The sequence below is a fragment of the Lontra canadensis genome, unplaced genomic scaffold, assembly GCF_010015895.1.
Source record: "Lontra canadensis isolate GAN:19392208 unplaced genomic scaffold, GSC_riverotter_1.0 scaffold373, whole genome shotgun sequence".
Classification (NCBI taxonomy): domain Eukaryota; kingdom Metazoa; phylum Chordata; class Mammalia; order Carnivora; family Mustelidae; genus Lontra; species Lontra canadensis.
In genome coordinates, this window is record NW_022631367.1 from 86,196 (window position 1) to 98,591 (window position 12,396).

The following is a 12,396-nucleotide window of genomic DNA, read 5'->3' on the forward strand; positions in this document are numbered from 1 at the left end:
GCTTCTCCACTAAACACTTGAAAATTAAGACTTACGAGAACGTCATGCAGGCTTGGTTTTATCCCTTCCTTCATCAACCTCCATCCCCACCTTTTTCTATTTCAAAGGAATCCCTGAGGACAAAAAGTCATGAGGAAATGCAGAAAGTATGAGGCTCAAGTTGTTTATTGTGAATGTCTCTTCAGTAAGCTAGATACCATATCACCAGTACAACTGTGATGCCCTACATTTAGGAGGTCATTTTAATAATGACTGTGTATCCATTTCATGTACCTGGTATCCTGAACTGGTATTGGCTAATTGTGTGGCTATCTAGAGGTCAGATAAGTTAAAGAGAAGAAAAGACTCAGAACAGATGTGAACTTCTCTTTGCCTCGTTAATGTAACTGACCTTGGAAGGCTGCGAGTGGCCCGAGTTTTTGAATCCTACAACTCATTTCGATCCCAGCTCTGCACTCACCAGCTGCCCATTTATAAATGGGAACAACAATGTCTACCTCGTTGGACGGATATGAGGATTATTAAACAGAGCTAATTATTAAACTAAACTCCATGTATAGTGCTTTATGTAAGACAAATGCATAATAACTATTATTTTTCACTTTCCTTCAATTTTGTCTCAATGACTTAGGTAATTCCTCTCTCATCATGATACAGTACTTGTTTTAGCTAGTGTAGATGTCAATCAAGAGTGTTTTAAATAGTTAGCATTCATACGTTCTCACTTTCCTTAGAAACAGGCCTGTGTTAATTCATCATATGGTATTTCTTTAGTTCTTATTGATAATAGTTGGTGTTCTGGGTAGTCCTTAATTCTATAGTAATTTTTTTTAAAGATTTGTTTATTTACTTGATAGAGGGGCGGGTAGGGGCAGGAGGACGAGAGAGAAACTCAAGCAGACTCCCTATTGAGTGTGAAGTCTGACACGATCTCACAACCCCAAGATCATGACCTCCCCCAGAATCAAGAGTTGGACACTCAACCCACTGAAATACCCAGGCACCCCATTTGTAGTAATATTTCCATTAATAAAAATAATTCATTCTAATGAAATAGTTGATGTCAGAAATTTTGTGAGCAGAAGTAGAAATAATAAACAAACACAATATGGCTTCCCTTTTCACTTCCCAGTCTTGGTCATGATTCTCTCCACCTCTGTGGGTTCGATGACATCTGACTTTAGTACAGGATGGGAAGACCCGATCATGTGTCTTGGGTGGTTCACCGCCCAGGGGCTTAACATCTACCCCTGGATCTTGACTAAGTAGTTTCTTGACCCTTCTTGATAACCAGTTAACCGGACTCCAGAGGGTGATGGCTACTCCTCAGGTGGAACCAAGATTCTGATCTTTCTAACCAGACTACCCATTTCACATGTGTGATATATTGAACTGGTGTTGGCTAATTGGGTGGATATCTAGTTCTCTCTGAGGGCACCATCTTTTTTTCACTGAAGGGAGCCCAAGCAGTGATGAGGAGGCCCAGCTTAGACCAGTTAAATAATTCTCAGTCAGAAGAGAGCTGTCACAGCGAGCGCTGCATGACCACTATGAAAAACGTATTTATATATAAATGTACATTATTTTATATGTTGAAATTGTTAAAATTAGAAATGAAGAAGCATGTGACCTGTGGTGAAGACAAGCCGTGTCACTCACCTGCCCAGGCTGTTCACAGGCTGTCTGGTACCTGGCCTGCTGGCACAATTCTTTGACTCTCTCATATTTGGGCAAGTGATTTGACTGTTGGATATTCTTGCTGGATTCTTCTTTCTTACGTAAAAACTTCCTTTGACAGAAAAGAAGAAGTTCCTGATGTGAGAAATGATCTGATTTACCCACCCAGTGTATTTTCCTTTTCTCTTTTTCTCCCCTGCAGCATGACTCCTCCATGTTCTTCAAATGGTGTGAAATAGATGATAAGACCTTGTCCATAGGAGCTCAACATTTGCTGACTCCTTTGTGAAAATTATAAGCCAGGTACTAGGAAGAATCGTTATCTCCCTAAAACATTAATTTCAAAATTTTGGGCATAAGTGTTTAGCTTTAGATTCATATAAATGCTTTTCTCTCAATATATGTACAGAAAAAAAAAAAAGAGAGAGAGACAATGAGGATTATGAATCCAAAGGGGAAACCCAGAAGGGACTCTGGAAATGACAGTCTCATATGTGTACTTAAAACTAGGAAAGGCACTTACGGAAAGGAAGGAGAAAGGAAAGGGTGAGGCAGGACTTGGGAAGGAAGGAATGGACTGGTCCAATTCAGAACCGAGGTCGAAAAATGCAACAGTCAACGCTTTGGTCCCGTTGTATGAGAACTTATGCTTTACAATTCTGATGCAACAATCATTACTGTGCTAGCCAGTGGAGAATGAGTAGCCAACCATTCAATCTTGTGACCAAGCTTACGAAATCTGCATGCTTAGTAAACTGGAATAAGGGGGAAAAAAATACTCAGCAGGGAGAGCTGCCCACTAGGCCTGGTTCCCAGAAGCACCCCAGGAACTAGTAATTACCCTCTTTCCACGAGGAACGTATCACGCCAAATTCTGGCTTTCTTATTTGTTCGAAACCTGAAAGCAAAATAATAATATTTACTGTTGGTATCTGGACGTTTTTCCACATGCATCTGTGCTCACAGTTTATTTAAAGAAACACCTCTCGCTTCCCGCAGACCGCGACTGCCCCTCCATCAGTATGCTGTTCACAAACAGCCAAGACATTCTCAGCTTAGGGTGATTCTCATGGGCAAGAGGTACTTGGCCTTCACTCCTTTCAGTGGCCGGCTGGCTCTGGGGGCTGAGGCGCTTGGGGCTGACTGAGGGAAAGCGAATGGACACACCTGTTACCTGGCTTTTCCAGATCCAGAAGTTTGAGGACTGACTTGCCGTCCACATCGGAAGGAGTGTCGAGCCCAGCGATGTCCAAGATCGTCGGGGCCAGGTCAATGTTGAGAACGATCTGTGGGACTCTGCAAAGGGACAAGTGGTCACTCCCGGAACTAATGTCTGTGTGGGTGGCACGGAGGGCCACTTTCTCCACACTGATACTTCTTGGCCTTCAACCTTCTTCCCCCTACCTAAGTCTTTCACACATAAAACTGTTTCACCTAGATCAGACAATTCTCAAAGTGTTTCCAATGACCTGAAGAGATACAATAACTTTCAAAGAAGCCCTTTTACTACTATCGTCTTCTCCCAGATGTAGTGGCAGAGGAGGCACATGGAGGAGATTCAGAATATCCAGGTTCTGGGCCCCAATGCAGCCACTTCCAGAATCAGGGACTCTGAGAGAGGCACTGGTGCTGTGCCAAGCTTCTTCTGTGTTAGATCAGGAGTCTAGGCTGGGGAGTGCCTGGGTGGCTTAGTAGGTTAAGCGTCTGCCTTTAGCTCAGGTTGTGACCTCAGGGTCCTGGGATTGAGCCCCGCATGGGGCTCCTCGCTCAGTGGGGAGTCTGCTTGACCCTCTGCCCTCCTCTTTCTTCATGCTGGCATGCCCCCCTTCAAACAAATTAGTAAAATCTTAAAAGAAGAAGAAGAAGGAGAAGGAGAAGAAAAAGAAGTAGTAGTCCTGGCTGGATGCTCCTTTAGGACCATTCAGGATTTGAAATTCCACATGGATTCTTTTCTTTAACTCTTTCCATAACTTGTTTCATGTACGCAATCTTATTTTACACTGAACATTTTGATGTAGATGGCAGGGAACATAAAACCCATTTTGTAACAGGAAAAGAGAGATGCAGAGGGAGGCAGTGACATGTCTAATTTTTCCCAAATAATACTTGTCTACTTTTCCCAAGTAGCAGAAATAGAGCGCTAGTCTTTCAGACCCTTTTTTCTTCTAAAAGAAAATCATACTTTTTAAAAATTTTATTTTCTTTAAAAATTTTTCTTTAGTAATAATTAAAAAAAAAAAACAACTAGAGGCAGGCACTGTTTCAGTTTTTGTTTCTGTTTTTAAAGACAGTGTATGTCTGATTCAAAGAAAATACAGATATGTCCCTAGTGATCCCATTCTATGTCTGTGAGCACAGGCCGTGAGATGTGGATTTTGGTCCATTTGGCAGAATTAGTCATTGATAGTTAATTTTCCTTTCTCTTTAAATAGCATACTTCAGTTAATTTAACATGTGGCAGGGGAAAAAAAACTAAGATTTTCACTTTCTAAATTAGCAACCTCCCCCTACCTACCCCCTTTTCTGTTTTGGGTGAAAAGAAACCAGACCCTGAGATTGATAATCGAATCATCTCAGATACACATAAGCCATGATAGCCAAATGTTGCAAGCAGAGAAATACGTACATGGATCCTGGTTCTACACTTGGACCACGAATAAAGAAAGGCACACGGATATCAAAGTCGTATGGCATGGATTTCCCCTTGACCAGTCCAAACTGGCCGATATGGTAACCGTGGTCAGCGGTGTAAATGATGTAAGTGTTCTCCAGCTCGCCTGTCTCCACGAGCATATTATACAGCTGAAATACAACGGAGACAAGATGGGCAAGATGACAAGAGTGTTGCCGTGATTTTCCCCGAAAGTCTTCCCCATTATTTGTTAAAGGCAAGTGTCACTTCAACAAGGCTGAGAAACATGATGACTATCTACATGTTCCAGTTGCTTACAATCCTGGAGGGAAAATGTCTGATAAAAGAGTAATGTAACTTTTTTGAATCTGGCACATTGTTCTTCAAGCTTTTGTGCACCTATTAAAAAAACAACAACAACAAAAACCAAACAACAAACTCTACAAAACAGTCCCTGCCACCTAACTTACAGGTTTTACTTCGAAAATCCACTGTTAAAGCAAATTTTATCATCACTCTTTATCAAGGATTACGAAGAGGCTGCTTTGGAGCTTGAGCCAACTAAATCCAGCCTCTGGGCATGTTTTGTTTGGCTTCTGTTATTTTTTTAAATTCAGGAAATTTCAAATAAAATGTTTGTATTTCTGGTTTCCTTTGAAAAGTCAAAAGAACTCATGATACTGGATCTATTTTCCTACGCAGGAAAAATAAGCTGGAGCTGAGTAGTTGCTCCTTGTTACAGATGTGGGCGTTTAAAGTGTCCCATAGTCCCCGCCATGCCCTATCGCTTTATACAAGACCAGCTTTGGGTATTTACATTATTTGCCTAATTCTTGAAGGTATTTGTGAGTGTAGCTCTTGACTTACGGTGTTTTGATTTTGTCCTCTTTGCTGCTGGCTCCAAAGAACCAAGCCTGGAGAGCTAGTAGAAGAGGTCAAGATAAGGGAGGGAAGATAAAGTCACTCAACACACACGTACACATATTCACGCACACAGGCTCTCTCCCTCTCTTGAAAACACCTACGAGATGAAGAAAGAATTAGGAAGAATGGATCTACACCAAGGAAGCTGGACCAAAACCTGTCACTGAGGCAAGTTTGTGTACTTACCCTTTCCACAGAATCATCCACCGACATCAAAGTCTGAAGCCTTTTGCGATGTAGAATGTTTGTAAATTCCATATGGATGGGCAGCATGGGTCCCGTGTACTGCATAATCCAGTGCTTATCCATGTTTGGTGCATAGTTATAGCTAGGGGTTCTGAAAATACCCAGAAAGGATTCTTACTATGTATAATTTTAGTCAGGTAGAGAAAAATCTCAAGTTGAAGGTTGTGAAGTAATCATTTAGGAAAGGTAATTTAGACATTGCTATTTTTGTCTCCCACGGGTCTTCTATGCTTATAAGAAGAGCTCAAAACTCCACTACCCCAAATATCACACATCCCCAAAAGGCATATGGATTCAAATTTATAAAACCTAGACGGGCAGCTAAAAAGGTAATTAGTGCAAGTTCATTTGATTCATTGAATAAAATGTGTAAAAAGACATCAGGATGATCATGTAAGATCTAAAGGTAAAATTCTGTAACACACAAGGGGATGTTTTCATGGTGATGTTAACTCTATAAATGTTGTAGTTAATTAGGCTATTAGATATATATATATTATTAGATATATTATTAGATACAAAGATGTGGAATAATGTATTTTTTCCTCTTGATTTTACTGGGCTATTATATTGATTACTTACATATGTAGTCTATGAGTTTTTCTCATTCCTAACCTTATATATAGATACCATTAATTTAATGGGCTGTGCTGGAATTAAAGCCAATCTATTTCTGCCATATACATGCTTATCCATAAAGCCATTCTTTTTATAGACAATTCAATACACGTGCAGACACAATTTTTGTTAACTACAGGGAGGTGGGTCTTATTCCTCTCGAACATGCGGGTTCAAGCCTATATTTAATTTATTGCAGAAATCCAAGTGGTGTCTCATACATTTTGTTGGAGACCCACAAAATATGTTGCCTTCTTTTTGAGATCTAACCCAAATCCCTTGACCATTAGATGCTGCTATGCTCATCCTCCTGTGCCATCTTTTATATTACAAAACTGGAGAAATAGGGGCGCCTGGGTGGCTCAGTCAGTTAAGTGTCCGACTCTTGATTTGGGCTCAGGTCATGGTCTCAGTGTCCTTTTGCTTGGGATTCTTTCCCCCTCCCGTACCCTGCCCCCGCTGCTCCTCTCCCTTCTTGCTCTCTCTCTAAAAAAAAAAAAAATTTAAAAAAAAAAAAAAGAAATCCAAAAAAAAAAAAAACCACCCCAAACCCAAACCCGAAAAACCCTAGAGAAATAATCACTGTGAGCCGAGTGAATTCAGGAGCATTTACCATGAACTCTGCTGGTTTGCTCTAGCGCAAATTTCCCTTGGGGTGAACCTGGAAGTTCTGAGCTACACAATTGTTTATTGGGCTATTCCTATGCATGCTGAACAATATAAATGCTGCCTGTTATACATTTTCAAAATCTCACTTTTGATAGTTGAAAATGCTGTTTTGGGGTGTCTGGGTGGCTCAGTCAGTTAAGTGTCTGCCTTTGGCTCAGGTCATGATCTCAGGGTCCTGGGATCGAGTCCTACATCAGGTTTTTTGTTCAGTGGGGAGTCTGCTTCTGCTCTTACTCTCCCTCTCTGTTCTCCCTCTCTGTCTCTCTCTCTCAAATAAATAAATAAAATCTTTTTTTTTTTTTTTTTTAATGCTGTTTTGGTACCACTGAGCTTCTTGGATGCTAGTTAACTAGCAGAAGTAAAACAGCACAAATACCAGCATAACAGTGAGCACAGAAGACACTATCCCTAAGATTGTATAAATTGTGCTCAGTAGTGTAAGTCAACTCCTTTTTAAAGGGGCAGATTTGCAGAGTAGGAAAAGCAAGTATGGTTCACTTTGCTCATCTGTAAATGGGGATAATAGTACCTTTCTTAAAAAGCTCTTTTGAGGAACAACAGATCTGTCTATCTCTATCTATCTAATCATTATCAATCATCTCTCTATCCATCTATCACCTATTTATTATCTATCTATCTATCTATCTATCTATCTCTATATCACTTAAAAGTGCTAGTACAGAGGCACATGAATTTCCTACATGAGCCAATAAACATTCTATGTAAGTGTCTGGGTGGAAAAATCCTGTTGCATTAAAAACCAAACAAGGTCTCCAGGTATCACCTGCTCTTCTTTTTAAGAGAAACTTTCAGCATAAACTTTCTTATGTTTACCCGGGTAATGACTCATGAACCACTTGTCCCGTGTTTTTGGCCTGAAAGGGTTCCTGATATCTAAAAGTGAACACGGGTGGAATCAGCCTCTTCAATCTCAGGGGCTCATGCAGTAGGAAAGGATGTAAACCCTGTTTCTTATTCTTCACGCAGCATGTCGTGGTACAAACAGGATTAGATGGAGAGGCTGAGCAGGATGACAGAGGGGGCTTCTAAACCCCATCCGAGAGGGATTTTCACCCTCAGGGGTGGCTAGAGGTCAGAAAAATAGAGCAAGTGGGTCATGAAAGGTCCCCTAACCATTTACTGATACGTGTCTCGAAAAAGAATAGGGCTATAAAAGATCACACGTTTCTTTATAATACCTAAACATCTTCCTCTTACTGCCTTTGATGTTGGTTTGCCTTAATTTTGAAATAAACAGAGTTGACTTTTTTAAAGCCACAAAACCTCAACACAAATAAAAATTAACAATAGGGAACTGAAACGAAGACTCCCAGCAGGCAAATTATATCTTCTACCAGCTACCTTGATGTGCTTGGCACAACTCCATCTCACTTTGAGGAATGGGGAAGGTCACAGCAAATTACAAGCCTCCAATTGGACTCCCGGATTTACACAATGACATATGTTAAATCTGGCTTATATTAAAAAGGAGAGTTCAGGTCTGTTGTCAAAGATGTCCTTCCCTACCCCCAACTGCCTTTTTCTCCCCCTCCCCCTTTATTTTCTCCAAGTGGGAGCTGACCCCCAGCTCTGGAGCTGAAATCCCAGGTGGGATCTCAGCAGGGGGTAAGGAGTGGAGGGGATGCATTTGCCTTTTAAAGGAAGACAGCCTGCCCCTGCTTCCCACCCACTGAACAGCAGCTGTTCGGGGACCTGCAGGTGGAAGGTCGGGGGTCGCTGGAATTGACAATGTTGCTGAAAAGTGATCTTTTGCCAAAGACCTGTGGTTGCCTCCTGCTGGGGTCTTCCAAATTCCTGGAAGATGCAGCCTTCTGTCCTCCAGTGATAATTAAGACTTGCTTCCCTAAGAACTGACTCACAATGACTCAAACAGGGCCTGGAGCCCTCAGCTGGAACATCAGCCACTGAAAGGAGCAGGTAACTGTTTTGGGGAAAAGTGGAAAATCACAGTTCCGATTGTTCCAGAATGTTTGGGGATCAGACCTGAAATCTCATCCCAGCTCTGTTACTTATGACCGCGTGATCTTGGCAACTTTTTTTTTTTTCCCTCTAAGACTCTGTTTCTCCATCTGTGTAATGGGCATAACGACTTCAGAGCTTTGTGAGGGTTTAAGGAGATTTCAGTGACTCCAGAGAACACATCCTGGGACCACATCACACTTGTTCTCGTGGGTAGCTGGGAAAGATCTCATCATTTAATAGCTCTTTTGGTTGCTGTGGCAACCCTGAGGAGCAGGCAGGACATTTTATTCCCATTTCACAAATGAGAAAGTAAAGTGTACAGAGGCTCAGCAATTCCTTCCCAGGGCCGGAGTTCCTCCCATGACGTCACAACGACCAGAGTCCTGCACCAGAGTCCCCAAGAAGCACCTCAAAATCCCTGTCATTCAAAGGTCTGATACATGCATTCCTTTCTGTCAAAACTAAGTCCTAAAATCCTTAGCCTTTGTCCATTAGCCTTTTCTGCTCCCCGTTCAAGTACCTCCCACCAGCTGCCCAGTGTCTGCTTTTGCTGACAATACAAGATAAAGTCGGACCCTCCAAGGCAAACTGGATGCATCAGCGAAAAGACATAACACTGGCTCTTTGCTTAAAAACTGAGAGGAGAGATGACTAAGTTGTCGTTTTTAAGTTTCTGTTGCTTTAAGGAAAAAAAAAATCCACTTTGGGGTCACAGTCGCATGTGCCTGACCTCGTAAGGCTCCTTCTTGTCTGTTCCAAGAAGGATTTTAACCAGTAATTCTGCATTCCAGGCCTTACACTCTCCCCCAAACCTAGACTATTCTCATAGTTAAAAAATGTTAACTTTCCCCCCGTGAGGCTTCTCTGCACATTGCTTTTTCTTCGTGTTTGAATTTATTACTCAGCACTAGATCCTTTTGACCTCACATTTGTGACTTCAACCTTTGCCGTCCATGCCAATTCTCTCTGGGCTTTGATTCCCTCTCCTCTGCTGCTTATTGGCATAACGAGAACACGAATCCTGAAAATCAGTAATGTCACCTTTCTTTTTGATGGGTGGGTATTTGGGGAGAATAATTCTCACTAGACGAGAAATGGTTTTAAGAAATGCATGTGTTGTGTATGAAATCCATATTCTGGGAATTGCAAAGAACTTAGCAGTTCATTTTTACTGCTGATGGCCTTTATTGTCATCCGGTGAAAAGAAAGACATTTCTAGCATTTCATATCCGCACGTGTGTTTTCTTCATTTGTTATTTAGTCTCGGACAACAACAAAAACTCTAATGATCTAACTCTTAAAGAGCACTGGTAGTGGGTCCGTCATTCTGTGAGAAATGAAATAGGTTTCAATTCCCAGAATAAGCTAGTTATATAGATTTAAGACACTCACTCAAAGCATTAAATTGGAAATTCTATACTTAATCTCCCAGGCCACACCATCTCAGCTTTCACTCAAATTGAACTTATTTAATTGACTTTGTAGAGATATTCCCCACCTGAGTTCAAATGTCTTTAGGTAGGTAACATTTGAACGCACGCAGAATAATATCGAATGATCTTGATTATAGATACCGCAGGAAACTAATTTAAAAAGTCTTCTAAGATGCTGCAGACTCCAACAGAATTGTGCAAACCCACACATGGGAGCCACTTCTAATATTAACTGTAACTGTGACGAGTGCTGAACAAAGCAGGGGAAGTACAAAGATCAACTGGGGCCAAGAGAATAGCTCCAGCTTTGTCTCTGTCTACTTACGTTACTTGGGCAGAGCCATTTGGGTCTTTTATTTTTTTGAAATAGAGTTTGGGCCTTCATTTTTTAACCTAAAAAGTTATGGCATTCGATGATTTCTAGGTGTCCTTTAATTCATAAAACTGACTGCTTAAATATTTTTATGCTATCAAAATATGTTTTAATGTCACCTGGGATTAACACATTTATTCATTTGCTAAACAAAAAAATATCTGGCAAGGGATGGGGAAGGAGCCATGTTCCCCAGACACCGGAAGCAGAGAGGTAACACTTGGCCCTGCCTTCTGGAAAGAGCTATCTTGCCTAACTCCAGGGCCTCATTCAAACTGTATCTTGTGTGAATGCTGCCCCCTGGAGGTGTGCAGTTTGACTTCAAGGGTCTGGGTAAACAGCCAGTGCCATGGGATATGCAGTCAATGACAAAGAGAAGAACAAAGTGGGAACACAGGGAGGGAGTGATGAGTTCTGCCCAGACTAAAGATTCTTACGGAAAATTTAAAATTCTCTCGTCTTCAAAAGCATTTTCTTTTATGGATCTGTGGAAGCAATGAAGTGAGGATGTGCAAATTCCTCTAAGGGAAAACACTTCTTTCCCATTTCGGACAACAGAGGTGTTTTAAAAACTTTGTTCTGAGGCTTACACAGAGGTTGTTGTCCCTTTAGCACACTTTGTCATCCCCCAAACTGAGCTTTTAGACCAATTCTTGCAAGTTAGAGGAGCTGGATCGTTCTACCAAGAGTTTAGATTTCACTTGAACCGGTGTTTGTGTGTTCATACACACAATCAGACACATTTCCAGGGACAGGGGAAAGAACTGGTGAAATGGAATAATAAAAAAATTTCAGTTGATAGGGGGATGGTTGGTAGGAAAGTTCTGAGGGAGTCTCTTAGCTTCCCCCAGAATCATAGGGTAGGTAAATGGAGTCTCCTTTCCTGTCACTGCTGCACATTATCATGTCATGGCGGCCAGGAGAGAAAAGCTGTGTCACAGAAAGAGTGAGGGTGTAGCAGTCCTAGGAGGATCCTGGGAGGTAATTTACTGAAAAGGACAGTAGGGTCTTCGCCACAGGGAAGAGCTTTAGGATAAGGATTATCATGTGTGATGTTATGACGGAGACTCCCTCAGGTATCACCGAGGCCTAGAACAGCTGAACCGCTTCTGATTAAACAGTGCCTCCTGTCACGAGGGGTCCATATCTGTCCTAGTTCTTAGTTGGTTGGCAAAACCTTCAGCCTTGAAGTGTAAAGCCAGCGAGCCAGTGTTGGCCCGGCTTCCTTCCTTTGTTGGGAGTGGAAAGTACCGTGGAAACACGATGCATTCACTCCGGTTGGAGAGGGCCAGATGACGACTGCCTGAGGCCACATGAAAGGCACCTGGATACCGCGTGACCACCAGGGAAGGCCACCGCAGGGAACGCGTTCACATTAGTTGCTTCTCCCAACGGGGGAGTGTCTACAGCTTCTCCTGTTTGCAGAGGGCTTGCCAAACATGTCTGCAAAGTATGCTCGAGTGTGTGGCAAACGTTTTTGCTAAGGAAACCCACCATTCAGGGGCTCCATGCTCCACAATTAGCTGCTTGTCTTCATCTGTCTCACTCCTTTTGTCTACAGACTGAACTGTGGACCTGTGCAGTCACTCACGGTGACAAGAGCCGCACACGGACTCTCGCCGGCCCCCTCTTCCAGCGAGCGGCAGCCAGGGAGGCCTGGGCAACAAAGACTCTGCTAACCCAGGCCTTTGAAGGCCCGAGGGAGCCGCAGCGGCTCTCTCCATGCCGGGGGCACCAAAGCCCGAGGCTTAGCAGCAAACAGAGGCTGAGTCGCCTAGCCAACTGCATGGATTTTCATTTTCTAGGGCTGAGGGTGTTCTCCTCACTGGCACTTGCTCGCA

General features: G+C 42.3%; 1 protein-coding gene across 3 annotated transcripts in view; it reads right to left on the bottom strand.

Moving 5' to 3' along the window:
• Positions 1–12,396, bottom strand: part of SULF1 (sulfatase 1) — a 69,097-nt gene that overhangs the window by 40,524 nt on the left and 16,177 nt on the right. For all 3 annotated transcript variants that reach the window (XM_032850350.1, XM_032850351.1, XM_032850352.1), the window contains 5 exons: positions 5,420–5,570; positions 4,304–4,479; positions 2,845–2,973; positions 2,519–2,575; positions 1,660–1,789 (listed from right to left, as the gene is read on the bottom strand). In XM_032850350.1, the coding sequence (XP_032706241.1) occupies positions 1,660–1,789; positions 2,519–2,575; positions 2,845–2,973; positions 4,304–4,479; positions 5,420–5,570 (643 nt within the window). The remainder of the gene's footprint in view (positions 1–1,659; positions 1,790–2,518; positions 2,576–2,844; positions 2,974–4,303; positions 4,480–5,419; positions 5,571–12,396) is intronic.